Source organism: Pipistrellus hanaki, assembly GCF_964339955.1.
Source record: "Pipistrellus hanaki genome assembly, chromosome: 1".
In the NCBI taxonomy this organism is placed as follows: Eukaryota; Metazoa; Chordata; class Mammalia; order Chiroptera; family Vespertilionidae; genus Pipistrellus; species Pipistrellus hanaki.
In genome coordinates, this window is record NC_140503.1 from 29,057,145 (window position 1) to 29,075,252 (window position 18,108).

At 54.8% G+C, this 18,108-nt stretch overlaps 1 protein-coding gene across 4 annotated transcripts in view; it reads right to left on the bottom strand.

The window, feature by feature from the left end:
• Nucleotides 1-18,108, bottom strand: part of SYNE2 (spectrin repeat containing nuclear envelope protein 2) — a 299,775-nt gene that overhangs the window by 18,522 nt on the left and 263,145 nt on the right. For all 4 annotated transcript variants that reach the window (XM_084866238.1, XM_084866237.1, XM_084866235.1 and 1 more), the window contains 3 exons: nt 5,044-5,206; nt 1,562-1,749; nt 512-662 (listed from right to left, as the gene is read on the bottom strand). In XM_084866238.1, coding sequence (XP_084722364.1) covers nt 512-662; nt 1,562-1,749; nt 5,044-5,206 — 502 coding nt within the window. The remainder of the gene's footprint in view (nt 1-511; nt 663-1,561; nt 1,750-5,043; nt 5,207-18,108) is intronic.

An 18,108-nucleotide genomic window follows, 5' to 3' on the forward strand; every position in this document is an offset into this window, starting at 1 on the left:
AGGCGGGTCACCCCCACACTGAGATGGCATGGGGGGGGGTTGCCCTGCCTGTTCCCCTGCCACACCCCACCTCCTGCTGCAAGCGGGTCACCCCACACTAAGATGGCATTGGGGGGGGGGGGGCTCGCCCTGCCTGCTCCCTGCCCCTATCCAGACCTCCTGCTGCAAGCAGGTCACCCCCACACTGAGATGGCATGGGGGGCACCCTGCCTGCTCCCCTGCCCCTAGCCAGACCTCCTGCTGCAGGCGAGTCACCCCACACTAAGATGGCATTGGGGGGGGGCTCGCCCTGCCTGCTCCCTGCCCCTAGCCAGACCTCCTGCTGCAGGCGGGTCACCCCCACACTGAGATGGCATGGGGGGCACCCTGCCTGCTCCCCTGCCCCTCGCTGAAGGACAGGCGCTGGGCCCGCTGCGTGCAGTGGGTGGCAGGCTGTGCCGGGGCCTGGGCAGCGGTGGGGCCCGAGCCTGCCGCCGGCGTGTCCCTAGGACAGGGCTGGAGAGGGTCTCACCTCGAACCGCTTCAGCTCCTCCTTGGCGGCCGTGTAGAGCACCTCGGAGGAGTTCGGGGAGGCCGCCGTCCTCTCGGCGGACGTGAGCCAGTCCTCGAAGCGCGAGTAATCGTCTAAAAACTTCTGCCACAGGCGCCAGGTCTCCTCGATCCTGGCGGCAAGGAGGCCACTCAGTGCAAGCCGCCCATTCCCCGAGCTCGAACTCTCTCTTGACTGGTTCCCCCCCACCTCCCCCTGCACCGGCTCTCCTCGGTGCAGGGACCCCGCTGTGCCTTCCAGGAGGTACCCAGGCCCGTAGCTCTGGGTCAGGACACCTCCCTCCCGGCAGTGTCAGCCCCAAAGCCCCTGCCTGAGAAGCTGACAACGGGACAGGGCTGCATGCGGGGGTCGGCCGGCCACGCACACCCACGGCGCCGAGAGCTGGAGAGGCGTGACCCCGTCATGTTTCCCCTGAATGCCTTTTCCAAAAGCACCTGCACTGCCGAGACCGGTTTGGCTCAGCGGTGGAGCGTCGGTCTGCGGACTGAAGGGTCCCGGGTTCGATTCCGGTCAAGGGCATGTACGTTGGTTGCAGGCACATCCCCAGTAGAGGGTGTGCAAGAGGCAGCTGGTTGATGTTTCTCTCTCATCGACGTTTCTAGCTCTCTATCTCTCTCCCTTCCTCTCTGTAAAAAATCAATAGTTCTCTCTCTCCTTTCCTCTCTGTAAAAAATCAAAAAAATATATTAAAAAATAAAATATAAAATAAAAGCACCTACACTAAGGTGACCAGAGGTCCCACTTTTTAACAATTTGTCCCACGGTGTTTTAAAAAAGTCCCGATTTTTCCCCAAAACAGGGACTTTTTAAAAATGCCTCGGGACGCGGGACTGTCCCGCCAAAAGAGGGACATCTGGTCACCTTAACCTACACCTCCTGAGCCTTCTCTGCCAACAGCCTCGGAAGGGATCGGAAAACAGTTGCTTTTAGTTCAGGAGGGTGCACTGACTTCGGCTGAACCCCTCCTCTGCCCCCCCCCCCATTTTTTTCCGGGGGCAGCTCCGCGCTCACTTCATGCGCCGCTCCATGGACATGGCGCATATGTTCCTCCAGCGCCGGTCCAGGCTGCGGGTGGTCTGCTGGATGGAGTCGCACTCCGTCTCGTTGGCGCAGGCGTCCGAGTCGTGCAGCAGGACATCGCAGATGCTGAACACGGACTCCACGCCCGCGCTGTGCTGCTCGATGTCCCGCTGAAGGTCCTGCGGTCACAGGAGAGCGAGAGGCACCCTGAGAGGGTGGCGGCGGGAGGGTCGGCACCCAAGGGTCCCCCGTGCTCCCCACCTCCCGGCCCCGGGGGCACAGCCCTGGGTGCATCTCCACCTCGGAGGCAGCAGCAGCCCAGGCTGGGTCTCGCGTCTCTGCGCATCCCCCATGCCATAGCCCCTGACAGGAGACCCATCGCTGGCCACACTGGGGTGGACCCGTTGGATGGACCCCGTGAGGGGTGGAGAGCAGGGGAGCCTGCCCTCAGGGCCTGCCACCCCACAGCCTTGGGGAGGTGTGGGGTCTACTCCAGGCCACCGACTCCAACGGCCTCCAATGCAGACCTGACTTTGGGAGGCCATTCATAGAAAACCGAATCTTTCCAGCAGGACCCAACACGCCAGCAACACCAACGCCTCACCTTTTCTGTTCAGAGCTCTTAAATCTAAGACCTTTGTCACCTTCTCACACAGCAGGCTGTGCAGGCAGCGCCCAGCGCACAGCCTCCCGGAGCCCAGCCCGGGGCGCCCCAGCCCCAGGGAGGACTCGGGGATACAGAGCGCCCCCACCCACTGACGGGGTCCAGCCCAGCTCGGGGAGGGGACAGGGGCTGTGAGTCTTGTCCTGTGATGGTGATAGCGACGCATATCCCTAATTTGGGAGGAACGTTCATGAAAGAGAAAATACATGATTGTAGGAAAAAGGAGAAACCCTGTTTAAGAATAAACATGGCCCTGGCCGGCTGGCTCAGTCATATACACCAAAAGGTTGAAGGTCCAAGTCCAGGTCAGGGCACATACCCGGGTTGTGGGTTCAAGCCCCAGTCAGGGTGTATGTGGGAGGCAACTGATCTATGTTTCTCTCCTCCTCCTCCTCTCCCCCTTCCTTCCTCTCTAAAGTAAAAAACAACCACCGCCAATATCTATATATATAAAAAAAAAGAGCATGGTATTTTCAGGTGGTACTCAGAATATTTCCCTCTGCACAGCATGGGGGGAAGGGAGGAGAGGGGAGGAGAAGGAGCTGTCGGTTTTGCGATTCTGGGCGAGTTAGGCTTCTGAGATCCAGGTTCTGTGATGGGTGACGTGAGACACACACTACCCAACCACACTGCGAATCAGCAGAGACAAGGCTAAATACGCCGCTGCCACTACGGGTGCGAAAGTTCCCTGGACTCCACCAAGCTCAGCTTCCAGGAAGGATTATTCATAAACAGTGCCGGCCCGTCTGCGGGGCCGCCGAGGGGGGTTCACGCCAGGTGACCTCCATGTGTGTAACTGTGGAGTTACTACTGCTGTGTTCATAGGCAGGACTGAAGTTTTCTTAATTTTATTCTAGTAAATGCTCACTGTGGGTCATTCTATGTTCAAGTGGATAGGAAAGAATAAGAAGGTAACTCAAATTTATTTTAAATCAAGCGGGTTCAACACGGGTCCTAACTGATTAAAAATGAGCGCCTCAAAGTGTAGTCAGAGAGTGTTGCCCGGCAGCCAGCCTGCATGCCACGGAGGGGCCGGGCGGCTGAGCGGTGGGAGTCCCCGGGATCGGTGTGAGAGGGTGACACAGTCTCACTGGTTCTCAACACTGCCCCAGGCTTCCCCACACGGAGAAAAATCTCTTTCACTGTGTGAAATAATAAATAAGGAATCCTAACCCTGGTGCCGAATGAGGAACACTGACAATAATCCTACCACGGCCAAACCGGTTTGGCTCAGTGGTAGTGTCAGCCTGTGGACTGAAAGGTCCCAGGTTCGATTCCGGTCAAGGGCATGTACCTTGGTTGCGGGCACATCCCCAGTAGAGGGTGTGCAGGAGGCAGCTGATCGATGTTTCTCTCTCATCAATGTTTCTAGCTCTCTATCTCTCTCCCTCCTCTCTGTAAAAAAATCAAGAAAAAAATATATTAAAAAAATAATAATCCTGCCACAGGTACCCACTCGGGCAGTTTGCACAATGAGACTTAGGAAACTGTTCCAAGGTAATCCGAAGAGCTGGACCTAAGAAACGGCACCAAACAACGCGGAAGACGTTGCCAGCAGCTCTGGAAAGGGCTCCTGCCGGTTCGTGTTTCTGCTCCAGAGCAGGAGACAGAGCACTGAAGCGGGGAGGGGGGCAGGGCGGGGAGACGGGGGCCATGAAACTAGAGCCGGGCAAGGCAGCAGGAAGAGCGTGCACAAAAGGGACTGAACAGTAAGATACGGGGCGAGAAGAAAGCCGGGCCGAGCAGCCAGAAAACCCCAAGGGAGGGCCCCTGAGGTGGTCTCAGAAGGTCTCCCCGGGGGGGAGTGGGGGTGGCGGGCAAGTCCGGCCATCAGGGTGGTCCTGGGGAGTGGTTTAGGGGGTGGCAGGAAGCTGGGCTGGCCATGGGGGACGAAGCTGTTGGTAATTACAGAATGGCGGGACCAACAATTCCCAGCAAGCCACCATCTGGCACCCCATGGGAATCAGCGAACAACAAAGAAAGGGGAGGGATCCTGAAGGCTCAATACAAGTGGTTCTCACTTAAAGGTGTCAAAGGTCGCACCTTCACTACAACACAACCTCCGTCACCTAAAGTAATTCTACCCACAAGAAGGGAAACAGAAGGGACTCAGAAGGTCTGACCCCGGCCACCCCGGAGCCCAAGGGCATCCAGTGAGAATGCACGGACACCATGTCCCTGAACCCCTGTGGGCTGAGGGCCTGGTCCCGAGTGTTCAGGCTTTACTTCTGGAGGCAATCAAGCAATTTATTACACTTAATTAGTGGCAGAAACCTAAGGAAGGTTTTTAGAAATGGCCCACGCATAATTTTTGTGTGTGACACGTTTGTAGTGTGTTTGATGGAGCATTGAAGGCCTGGTCTTAGAAGAATAAACATACGGTAAATTAAAAACACACACAGGACATGTGTGGTAGACGGAGTATCCTCCCGCCTCCATACCCCAAGGTGCCCATGCCCTCATCCCCAGAAACCTGTGAATACGTTACTGTCCGTGGCAATGGAGAATTCAGGTTGCTATTCAACTGACATTACCATAGGAAGATGACCCTAAATTATCTGGGGGGGCCCCACGGTCCTTAAAAGTGGGAGAGGGAGGCAGAGTCAGAGGGAGCAGTGACTATGAAGACAGAGGAAGGGGCCGTGAGCCACGAGATGCGGGAGAGCCCCGGGAGCTGGAAAGGGCGAGGGTAACGTAAAGAAAGCAGTTTCCAGCCCTGACCGGTTTGGCTCAGTGGACAGAGCTCAAGCGGCCTGCAGACAGAAAGGCCCGCCCGCCCTCTGGCCAGAGCCCGCCCCTCCCGGCCCACCTGCTGCTCGGCCAGCCGCTTCTGTATCTCCTGGTCGTCACAGACGGCGTACACCACGGGCTTCGAGAGCTCGGACTCGATGCGCGCCAGCCAGGTGCGCAGGTTGCTCATGTTCTTGTCCAGCTGCTGGATGAAAGCAAGCGTCTCCTTCAGCTTCTTCACCCTAAACGCGCGGGCGGGAAGGAGAGGACAGAGGTGGAACACGGAGTGCAGCGTGCGGCGGTGAGAACGCTCCCATAGGGGGTCGGGGGTGGGATAGGCGGACGGACGGAGGGGGTGGCGGGAGGAGGGGTCCGTGGGGGAAGGGAGACATCTGTGGTTCCTTAACCAGCGAACCTACACGGGTCACTGACTTTACAGTGAGAACGACTCTCACCAGAGGGTTCTCACAGGGCAGGTGACACTTGACGGAATGGCTGCTGCTGCTGATTTCCAAGTGCACTCGGAGTTAATCCTCCCAAGCAAAGACGAAGTCCCATCATCCCCAGAGCGGGGTTCCCGGGACCCAGCCCGTCTTTCTCTCTAGGTTCCACGGCCTCACCTGACCTCTCCCCGCTCTGTCTTGGGCACCCAGAGACTGCAGCAGCCAGTGAATAAAAGCACCCTGACGGGCTGAAGAGCCACACGCCTGGTTCACTCGGTGGTACCTGGCCCATGGTGCCTCCCCTGGGACTCCCCTCTTGAGCAAGCACAGAACATGTACCAACCCCTCCCTCCCCCCACGTCTAGTCTGAGGGGTGGGGTGTGTACACAGAACCAGCCTATATGGGGCAACTGTGCCAGCCACAGTGGGGAGGAGGAGGGAGGGGTAAAAGGATGGTTTCTGAGCACAGCTCTAATCTCATCCACCTCCCCAATCCGCCTGACTCGGGAAATGACAGCTGCTGAGGGAAAACAGTCCCAATACAGATCCTGAAATAAAATGTTTCCACTGACCACTCTCACGGAGTCCTAAAGGAGGGAGGGAGGGAGGGCTTTTTCTGGAGACCTGAGGGATTTGTAGTGAAACCCAGGGACTTGAAGTAATGGCTGCAATGGGACCGTCCTACTTATCAACACTGTTGCTCGAGGTGCTGTCAGAACCCCACCCCATGGCACCAGGAACAGGAGTTGGGGCACCGGCCCTCACTCACAGCCAGCACCACCGTCACCTCTTCCTTGCCCGCCTGCGAGCAGCTTCCTCCCACACCCCTCGCCTTCCTCCCCACCTTCGGCCCTGCAGCCGAAGTATGTATACATACATACATACATACATACATACATACATACATACGTTAGAGACGGCCAGTCTGATCCCCGCCCAAACCCCGTCAGTCCTCGCCCTACCTGACAACCAGTTAATCTCCCGACTCTTCAGGTCCTCCAGCGGCCAGCGTCCTCTGCCTCCCACCCCACACTGGGCAAAGCGGCCCTCCTCCCTTCTCCCTCCTGCCACTGCCCTTTGCCCATGTGCTTGGAGCACTGGGCCCTCCTGCCTTGTGTTGTGCATGCACCCTCGTCACTGCACACCACCACACGGCTCCCTCTGCACGCTCAGCACCTCCCAAACGCCTGGGGGGCAGGAGGTGTCACCAAGCCCTTGTTGAATGAATGAACGTGTACAAGACTTCCACCACAAGCTATTTAAGTAGACCACAGAGTGGCGTGTGTGCACGTGCATATTTATTTTTGTATCCCACAACTGACCCACTCAACCCTAGGACTTCTTGCTCCAGCTCTTTTACCTGCTAGTTTTATGATTTAGGGAAAATCCTTTCACCTCAAACCCCCTGATTTCTAGTAGGTCTCTGAGGCCCCTCAAGCTTCAGGGAGGTGGTAACATCCAGGTGAAATCATGGCCAGAATTCTGGAGGTGGCCAGACTTTGTTCTCTAAGTCCCACTATATCACCCATGAACTGTGCTCCTCTGCAAGGTACCCAACTTTCCTGACTCCTGGTTTCCTGTTATCTGCAAAGTCATCCAAAGGTGGTGGTGAGACAAATAAGGACTCATGGAAAGCCTTTGGTATAGAGTAAGTGCTCACCAGGATACCAGCTCTTCTTATTGCTAACGGATTACATGATGCTATGATGATGCCTCATTTATACAGCATTGGACCTCACAAAGTCCATTCATAAATATTTCATTCTCAACACTGCTATGAGATAGGCAGGCTTAGAAGCAGGCTGTGGAGTCTTGGGCCAGGTCTGAGTTTGAACCCTGGCTCTGTTTAACCTCATCTATAGGACAGTGTCAGCAGGAGTCAGCACCTCCCTTCCCTGGTGGCCGAGGAGGCTGAATGAGATATAAATACACAAAAGGCATTTGACACAGTGCCAGAGAGACACATTCCCAGAAGCTATGGTCATAGTGACTTTCAAGGGGATATGCTTTCCAAATTACATTCTAATTGGAAACACCAGGAGGAGTTCCCTTCGAAGCCACAGGTGATTTATTAAAAAGGAAGTAACGGAATGCAGGGGCCAGACCTGGATGCAGGTGTAACCTAGACCCCTCCTTTGTTCTTGTGGCTTCAGAGGTACACCCTCCTCACCCCAATGCCTTGTCACCCCGAGGGCCCTGGGTCCAGAAAGAACATCTCATACAAGGCAGAGCTGCCGGACTCCCGGGCCCATAGGACAAGGAGTCTCCCACACAGTGTGCAGGGGGTCGTGACCTCCTTGGAAGGCTCTGTCTGGAGGAGCAGCCCAGCCCCGAGAACTTTCCCCCAGAGAGCAGCTCAGGCCCAGCAGCCTCTGCACAGCTCTCCTGCCCCTCCTCCCAGAGCGGCAGCCCCACTGCTGCGTTCCTAAGCACCTTCCTCGGGGCACCGTGGATAAACCTGCGTGTGCTCATGTGCACGTGCTGGGGGTACCAGATGGTTTTGGGTCCTGTTGGCGAACATGATGAGCCTAGACTCCTGGCTCCAGGATGAAGTGGGGAAGGGGAGAGGAAGGCAGTCCACCGAGCGCTGAATGTTGGGTCCCCGTGTAAGATTCTCCATGGTTTCCTTTCAACAAACACTTAACCGCTCGCTTTGCCTTGGGGTCACGTGCAGATCCCGAGGCTGCACAGATCACCGAAAACACGTCTTCTTCCCGAAGGGCTCAAGATGGAAGGGAGCCATCCTCATACAAGACAGGAGATGCTCAATCCCTCTCTCCTGAGTAAACCACGTTCACTCCTACCTTCAAATAAGTTTTATTTTCCCGCCGAAACCGGTTTGGCTCAGTGGATAGAGCATCAGCCTGTGGACTGAAAGGTCCCAGGTTTGATTCCGGTCAAGGGCATGTACCTTGGTTGCGGGCACATCCCCAGTAGGAGGTGTGCAAGAGGCAGCTGATCGATGATTCTTTCTCATTGATGTTTCTAACTCTATCCCTCTCTCTTCCTCTCTGTAAAAAATCAATAAAATATATTAAAAAAAATTTTTTTTTTTCCGTAAGCCAGGTGGCCATGTTGTAGATGCACCTCCGAGCAAATCAGGCCACAAAACAATTTGCAGCCACACCGGGCGTCACACACGCCCCTAAACCTTGGCTCCATTTTGGGCAGGCCAAGGGCAGAAGAGACAAGCACACGGACCACACGCATCCTTAGGCCAGGAAGGGAAGGTGGGAGGGAAAGGAAGGAAGGTCACCAAGAAGCTACAAAACATTCATCTGGTCAGGACCGAACACGTTTCTGTGTCCAAAGACACGTGACAGAGATAAACGTTGCTCCTCAGATACGAAGTCGCCACTTGCTCCAGGAGCCGGCACAGGTGCTGCTGAGACCGTATCCTTCCCTTCTGCAGACACGGAGACCCAATTATCACCTTTCCCAGGCCAGGAAGCCGGTCCTTCGCCACCCCAGGCCCCCGACTTCCCCGTCAGGCCTCGTGATTATTGCTCTTGAATAAGTTTAACTCGAGTTAATACTGAGCCACAAGGAAAGCCATTCAGAAACCAGACGGTGGGCATAGGGAAGCCACCCTCAAAACTGCATTTCATCAGCCACCGAGGCCACCCAGGTAGCTTGCACCTGCGCACCTGCCACGGTTCACCCAGGTGCGCTAGGCTAACGCTGCTCACGTCTGTATTTCATCAAATTCTATTTCTCCAGAAAAAAAGTAGGCATGGCTTTCTGAGCTGAATTCCAGTTCAGTGGATGAAAAAGCCAAGTATTTAGGGGCAAAGGGGAAGTGCTTCACCTATGTGGCCTGATGCAAGACCTGAATAAAGATTCTTATAGGAAACCAAACAGGGTAAGAATTTTGCCTTAGCCGCTGCACATAAGCAGCTCTGCAGGGATGGTGGGTAGAAAGGCAGAAAGTCATCAAGGTGAGCAGTTTTCCTTTTATCTCAACTAGCCATGGATCAGAACATAACCCTTAAGTACCCTGCCCTCCCTCCAACACAAACAAAACCAGGCCAGGTTGATGCTATGTATCAAGCCCACGCCTTACGATGCGATGATGGAGGATTTAAACCTTAAATTCATGAACAAGAAATCATTCACATTTTGGTCCTATTCTCTTACATGCTAACGGGTCTACCGTTAAATTATAAGCCCCCAGAGCAGTGTCAGTTAATACAATCCCATTGCCAGTGTGGGCAGCTTCCCTTAAAATATATACTAAGGAAACAGACTTAAAATACAACACAGGAAAACTGAGATGGCTGAAGGCGCTGGCTGGGTCTAGAAATAAACAGACTCTGAGGCCGGTGGGCAGCTGTGCGCTGCTCAGGACCCTGCGCTAATTCTGAACAACTGCATCGTTTCCAGTGACGAAGCGTCTTCCTCGCAAGACAATCAGTTGTTCCCGGGTCCCGAAGCCCGGCCAGGGGCCCGGACACGGCCAGGCGTTTGAGCTAATTGCCTCTTTGAAGCGCCGGTCGCTGGAGGACTTCCATTTTGCACACCGCGCAGTCCCATCCCTCCCCCGCCTGTCAGAGGCTGGCTGCCGGCACACACGCATGCTGACACAGGGAAAGCACCCATCCCCCGATGGCTGGCACACACACCCTCCGCGGCGGCCACCATCTCCTCTCCTCGGTAATTTCCATTGTCATCAAAACGAGGCAGCAGCGAAAGAGCAGGACAGAGGCGGCAGCCCCCCCCGGGCCACAGGCAGAGCGGATGACTGAAACGGCACTTACTGTGGATGAGGAAAAAAAGCATTCCCGATGCTTAGCGAGGGCTCCACGCTCCCGGCCGCACCTCCACCTCCCGGCGCACGGCAGCCCCTCCCCCGGCCCGGCCCCAGGCCGCCCCATTCACTGGTTCAGTATCCTCCACCCGCAGCCCGCCCGCCCCTCGCTGCCTCAAAGCTGTGCCCTCAGGAAAGGATGAGACCGGCTTCTCGGCTCACTGCAATGCTTCATCTCAGCTTTCTCCCTTCCCTTACACGAATATCTGCGGCCCTTCACACACACACACACACACACACACACACACACACACACTCTCAGTCTTTGTGCTGATGCTGCAGGGTGTCCATGCTGGGGAAGAGTCGCACTGTTATCTTGGCGGTGGGTTATTTAGGAAGTGCTGCTATACACCGAGAGAAGAAACATTTTAGATTGGAGCGCGGGCAGGAGGATTTCTGTTCTCCTCAAATTCGATCTCCCTGTTTCAGGTTGACAAGAAATGGTGAAAGCGGAAGCCCCTGAGTATAACAGGGACATCTTCCTCCCTCCTCCTAAGGAAGAAATTTCCCTGGGGACAGGGGTGCTTCTGCCCTTTAAAAAAATCTGTATTTATTTCAGAGAGGAAGGGAGAGGGGGAGAGAGAGAGAGAGAGAAACATCAATGAGCGAGAACCATTGATGGGCTGCTTCCTGCACACCCTACATTGGGGATCAAACCTGCAACCCGGGCACGTGCCCTGACCAGGAATCAAAGTGGTTGATACTCAACCGCTGAGCCACACCAGCCGGGCTGCCCTGCTTTTTTTTTTTTTTTTTTACGCTCTGGACATCCTGGCTTAGGAGGGGCAGAGGCCATGCAGTCCATTTCTCTGAGTTTTGCAGAAAAAGTGATTTCTTGTAGCACAAGTGGAGTTGAGGAGTTTGCAGAGGAAGAAATCCTGCCATTTCCCCTGCTGGCTCCTCTGAGGGTTTCTACAAGCTCCTCCTCCTCCTCCAGCGGTGGTTCTCTATGCACCCGAGGGCTCTGCTTACAGGGGCTCCCGGGTTTGGGTCCAGCCCCTTTCATGCTCAGTCCCAGCCTTCTTCGAGACTCAACTACATCAATCATGTCTCCTGAAGCCCGGCATTTGGTTGTTACTACATGCTACATTGGTGACATGAGGGAGTGCAGATTTGAAAACAAATGAAGCATCTCTCGGACGTGTGCCCGCATGTGTGGCTGCCTCTGGGGCCTGCTGGGTACGACCCCGCACGGCTCAGCCCTGGGCCTGCCGATGCTGGACACAGGCCACTGTCTGGCCACTGACCCAGGGGATGGCGGCTGCTGCCTCCGCGGGAAGCCCCCCAACCCGCAGGCGGCGTTTCTGCGGAGACTGGGACGGCCGCCCACTGCTCCAGAGGTGGAAGGAGGGGGCGGCGGGAGGAAAGGGGCAGGCAGGAGGCTGACCTCGCATCTAGCTCTGCCGGTGCTGAAATCTCTCAACCCACGCTCCCACCCCTGGTCACGCACCCAGCGAGGGCCAGAGAAGGCCCCGGGGATGACTAGCAGCATTGTTTGGTCTTCCAGAGTAGCCTTGAGAAAACACAGAGAGAGAGAACAACAACAATCTTCACCAGTGTAAAAGGACACACACCTCCCCGCCCATTTTGCAAGAAATGAAAAAGCAATCTTCACACACAGTTGCCATGGCAATCACTGCTGGCTTTAAATGACGACGTTTTAATTGCTGCTCCTGCAAAACAGGTGGGCTGCTTACACTGGCAGGTCAGATGCGAAAATGATGCTTTGCTAACAAGTTTTTTCACAGGCGTTTTGGTAGCGAGAGAGCTACCGAGTCTAAACAGGAAGGAGCCATATGGTACGTGTAAGCCCTGCCATCCCACCTTGGCTCCAGGATGCCAAGTCTCTCTCTCTCTCTCTCTCTCTATTATTATTATTTTTTAAAATATATTTTATTGATTTTTTTACAGAGAGGAAGAGAGAGGGATAGAGAGTTAGAAACATCGATGAGAGAGAATCATCAACCAGCTGCCTCTTGCACACCCCCAAATGGGGATGTGCCCGCAACCAAGGTACATGCCCTTGACCGGACTCGAACCCGGGACCTTTCAGTCCACAGGCTGATGCTCTATCTACTGAGCCAAACCGGTTTTGGCCGGATGCCAAGTCTCTTACGGACACTGCCATCAAGGAGAAATTAGGAAAAAGGTAAGAACACTTACAACATTTTTTTTTTTTTAAGGAAAGAAAAAGGTCCCAAGTCCCCTTTTCCCATAACGAACATTTAGGAAATTGAGATCTGCAAAAAGAAAATTAAAATCACCCATGATGCCAACGCCGACAGGTAACCAATGCACACACCCTGGTTCCGTCTGCGCCTGGCTGTCTCGTCAGCTCTCGGCACCGCAGCTTTGACTGGATCATCCTGAGGCCGCTGGGAAGTCCTTACAAACAGCCCCCCGCCCCCTGCCCCCCATTGCCCCCTTGTCAGAAGAGGCTCCACCAAGAACCAGCAGCACAGGCCTCCGAAGGCACGGCACCCTGCCTCACAGGACGGCGAAGGCTTCGGTTGGGGACTGGCGAGGCGGTTCTGGGAAGCGGAGTAGATGGGTTTCTAAGACGTCCAGCTCCCGGGAGGCTGACGTCCAGGCAGACAGCGGTGAGTGCGTGCGGACTGAGTCTTCCTCTGGCATCGGCCCCACGGCAGGGACAATGGACAATGGCCGGGGCCCGTCTTCGGCGCTCTGGACTGTGGGCTGACTCTGGCCAACTTCACGTCTTTCTGTCCGCCTTCCAGCTCCCTGTGCCTAACCTGCTCCATTTCCAGGTAAGCCGGCTTCCTCCACGGCAGGGGACGGTGCGCCCTGCTGGCTCCGGAAAGCAGCCTCTGGGCCGTCTCCGTCTCTCCTGACCGAGGGTTAGCTGGGCCGCTGCTCAAAAATGTCACCGAAGGGAACGCGGGGAAGAGGAGGCGCTAACTCCGCTACAGTTTAAAGAAGTTTAACTCTTCCTGGAACCCGTCCCAGCAGCAGGGTGGTATATCACTGACATTTCATGTCATCCAGTCAGTCTCAGCCCTAACCGGTTCGGCTCCGTGGATAGAGCGTCCGCCTGCGGACTGAAAGGTCCCAGGTTCGATTCCGGTCAAGGGCATGCACCTTGGTTGCAGGTACACCCCAGTAGATGTACAAGAGGCAGCTGATGGATGTTTCCCTTTCATCGATGTTTCTAATTCTCTAACCCTCTCCCTCCCTCTCTGTAAAAATGAAATAAAATACATTAAAAAAAAAATCAGTTTCAGCTTCAGAAGAATCACACCATGCACCAAAGTGTATCTGGTGCCTCAAGTGGCCTTCCTGAGGGTGAGACTAATAGGGTGATTCATGGAAGGTCAGATGTCCCCGATGTTCGGCGCTGCCCCCGGGCTGGAGGGTCTCCGTGCTCCTGCAGCGGCTGTGACGGAGCCGCTCTGAGCTTTAACGCCCGCACACAACCCACGCTGCCTCAGCAAGGCCCTCAGCGCAGGCTCCCTCCGCCCCTCGGGTGACTGGCCATTTCAGGAGACGTGTCCTCCAGCTTCTTGGCCTTAGGGTTCCACAAAGCTGAAGAACCCTCTCTAAGCAGAGGAACAGCAGTTGTTTGGATCCAAGCCTCCTCCCCCGCCTTTATCTATAATATATGGGGGCGGGGGCAGGGAGAGTAGGCTTACAGTACTGAGCACAGGAAACAGAGTTTATTCCTTATTTTTACTTATCTATTACTGCAGCATTTCCCCTACGAACAGCTGTAAACCGCCTTGTGCCCTGCCCTGTGCTGCCACACTGACCTCGCCAGAGGCTCCAGCACCCGCATGGGGGGGGAACCCATGGTTGTCCTGGTACTTTTTCTTTCTTTTTTAAAAAAAAATATTTTATTGATTTTTTACAGAGAGGAAGGGAGAGGGAGAGAGAGTTAGGAACACAGATCAGCTGCCTCCTGCACATTCCCTACTGGGGATATGCCCGCAACCAAGGTACATGCCCTTGACTGGAATCGAACCTGGGACCCTTGAATCCACAGGCTGTTGCTCTATCCGCTGAGCCAAACTGGTTAGGGCTTTTTTTTTTTTGAGTCTGCAGGCTGACACTCTATCCACTGAGCCAGACCCGTTAGGGCTGTCCTGGTGCTTTCTTAACCAGGATCTTGCATGTGGTTTATCAACAGGGAAACCGAGGCACTCAGGCTGTTAACAGACTTGACAGGGGGGCGGGCCCAGGATTCTGACTCGGCGCAGCCCCGCGCCCGCCCCTGCTGCTCGCTCTGTGTTCCCCGGACCAGCACCACTGGCAGCCCCCGGGCACCAGTTAGAACCGCAGAGTCTCAGCCCCCCTAGGACCTACAGGGTCAGAAGCTCTGGGGGCGGGGTGCAGCACCCCATGTTTGCGTGAGCCTCCAGGGATGCCGATGCACCTTTACGTTTGAGAGCCCCGGCTCTGCCATGAACGGCAAATTCTGCATTGAGCTCTCAGCTTTAGAAAAATCCTGAGAAGCGACCTTTAAGCCCCGAGGTCTCAAGGAGCCAGGTGCCCTCCGGTGCGGGGTGCAGCGGGCGGACGGTGCCCTGGCTGCCCCCGCCCCGCGCCCTGCGCAGCACTGACGGGCCGGCCAGGGGCATCCCCCCTGGGCCGCAGCGCCCCCTGGGACAGCGGAGGCACTGACCGCGCAGGGCTGCTGCCAGAATGAAGTGAAATAATACATGTACGAGGAGCCTGGCACTTCACAGTAAGCAACACCGGTTTCTCCTCCTGCTCACCCCGAAGTCTGAAAGGACCACAAGTGCAGTGTGCGTGTGAGTGACCCTGTAATTCACCTCCTCTGTGCTGAGAACGAACCGGAAAGAACAGGCTGTTTTTTCTCTTTTTCCTCGTCAGTGAAGGAGGCCTGACTTCGGAGGCCTCGGACTTGTGAATGCCGTTTGTAACTTGGACGTTAACGGCTTGTAGTTAAAGTCCTGAAGTCATGGGGCTGGGCACCGGTATAGGGTCTCCCTCCAATTCTTACTATTTGAGAGAATGTTTTAATTGATTTTAGAGAGGAAAGGAGAGGGAGAAACATCAATGATGATAGAGAATTATTGATCAGCTGCCTCCTTCTCATCCACTACTAGGGATCGAGCCCATAACCCAGGCATGTGCCCTTGACTGGAATGGAACCCTGGACCCGCAGGCCGATGCTCTATCCACTGAGCCAAACGAACCAGGGCCAACTCTTACCATTTTTTTTTCCAAAAAAAAATTTAAATATATTTTATTGATTTTTTTTTTTACAGAGAGGAAGGGAGAGGGAGAGAGTTAGAAACATCGATCAGCTGCCTCCTGCACACCCCCTACTGGTGATGTGCCTGCAACCAAGGTACATGCCCTTGACCGGAATTGAACCTGGGACCCTTTGAGTCTGCAGGCTGATGCTCTATCCACTGAGCCAAACCAGCGAGGGCCAACTCTTACCATTTTTAACGAGCAGTGTTGTCCCTGCCACAGGAGAGAATCCACAGAGCACCACGAGAAGGACCGAAAGAGTCAAGTGTCCAGAATTCTCTGCCAAACGAGTGCTTCCTGCAGGATGGCCGGTCCGGTTGGCCCTGTTCAAATCTAAATTCTGCAGCCGGTGCTCCCCCACCTCCCCACCTCCCGGTGACGACAGGATCAGCGTCAGAGACCAGACAGGGAGCTGACTCTGTGTGAGGCCGACTGAAGGCAGGTCCGAGCTTGCTGCCTCAATCCAGACTCACCTGGAGGGCGAGCTCAACTAAGGGTTTCCCAGCCTCTCAGCCTGGCCTTGGCTTTAGGGAACGTGAGTTCCTTAATCCTGAAGGGACTGGGTTCCTTTCTTTCTTTCTTTTTTTTTTTTTTTAAAAAAAATATATATATTTTGATTTTTTTTACAGAGAGGAAGAGGGAGGGATGGAGAATTAGAAACATCGATGAGAGAGAGTCATCGATCAGCTGCCTCTTGCACACCCCCTACTGGGGATGTGCCCGCAACCAAGGTACATGCCCTTGACCGGAATAGAACTGGGACCCTTCAGTCCGCAGGCCGGCACTCTATCCACTGAGCCAAACTGGTTTCGGCAGGGACTGGTTCCTTTCAGTGTCACACACCAGAAGGGTCTAGGGCACATGTGTCAAACACACGGCCCGCGGGCCAAATCCAGCCTGCCAGGCCTTGCAATGTGGCCCGCACCGCGCTGTCATCACTGCACTCCACTGTCAGTTTATGACATTGTCAGTTTATGACTGTTCAGTAAACCATTCAGCCCGCGATTTAGGCTGGATTTTAGATTTTGGCCCCTTCTCTGATTGAGTTCGACACCCCTAGTCTAGGGTAACAGGAAGACAACACAACCGCGGGCAGGTTTAACTTCAGTGCCTGTGTTGTCATCTGTAAAATTGGGGAATGGCAGCTACCTTTCAGAATCACAATGAAAATTAAGTGAAATCATGCACAAAAAGCACACTGTTAAGAACCCAGCTGGCAGGCAATATATTTGCCATTGTTTCAGCTCCTTATTTTGCCAATTGCTCCTTCCACTGAAATTCCACCTGCTGTTTTTTTTTTCTTGCTCACCAAGGAACTGGCTGCAGACAGGCAACCAGAGCAGAGAGGAAAACAAAAACAAAAACAAAAACAAATGGCCTATTACACTCTGGAGTGACGTAACCAAAACATGAACGATCGAGAATGGACTGTCTCTCTGGTCTTCAGGGAGCACAGGCCGTGACCAGGTGCGATGCCACCATACCCTCCTCTGGTGCCAGGTGCCCAGGACAGCTTAGGATATAGAGGCAATGCCAGCGAAGATACACTGCACATGGTTTACCCAACAGAAATGGTCTTACTCTTATGCCCTGAAATGTTCATTCATTTCAACCAACACTGGAAGCGCTGCTCTAAGTGCTGGAGATGAGAGTCCAAGGCGTTGGCCTCCCGGAGGACAGGCCTCTCTCTCTCCCAATGAGGCATCACCGCGGGAGCCCTCTTCTGCTCCACAAACACGCTCCGCAGTCTGTCTCCTCAGGGAGAAGCACTCACTGAACGCCGGCTCCCGGCTGGCCCCGTGCCAGACACAGGATGCATCCCTGTGCTCACGGTGGTCTCGGATGTGAGCAGTGCTGTCAAGCACGTGACGCAGATTTGGAAGCCGAGGCTTAGGAAGATGAGCTCACCTAAGTGACGAAGTCAGCACGGGCTCAAAACCTGTGCTCTTCATCCCTACCTGGTCACCGCCACGGATTTCCGTAGTCTTTTTTTTTTTTTTTTTTTTTTTTAAACTGGCAATCCAGAGAAGTTGGATTCGGCCCAGCGTAGGCTGCCAGCTAAGTCACCCCAATACTTGCCTTCGGCAGACCCTCCATTGCTAAGAGTCCATGAATGACTCACCACGTCTGAAGTTGAGATGTAAGGTCTTCCCGGACTCGGCCCTGACCTAGCTTTGTAGCGTCATCTCCCACGCCACAGAGCCCCTAGTCGCTTCCTGAGGGACCTGCACTCTCTCCACCCCGTACCTTTGTGCTCACAACACCCGTCTGTGGGCGGGCTCTGCCATCAGTAACACTCAGGGACCCCAAGCCCTGGGAACGCCACTCCTCTGTGAGGCTCTTCCGAACCCGGCCCTCTCGGGGAAGATGAGATCGGAGCCCTCAAACCACTTGGCTGTCCAGCCACTCAGATGTCGCTCCCATCAGCGTAACTGACTCATCTCGCTTCCTGTCTGTAGTCCTCCAGGCACGCAGCCTGGTGCCTTTGCTGCAGGTTTATAGCCAACGTCGAGGCGAAGGAAATGCCAAATTATCAAGAGGATCTTGTTTTCCTCACTCACACCCCAGTACTCCCATTACCCTGCAGGTTCTCCGGTATATCACACACACACACCTGTGTTCAGAACACAACAGACCGGCGAAACACCAAGTCATA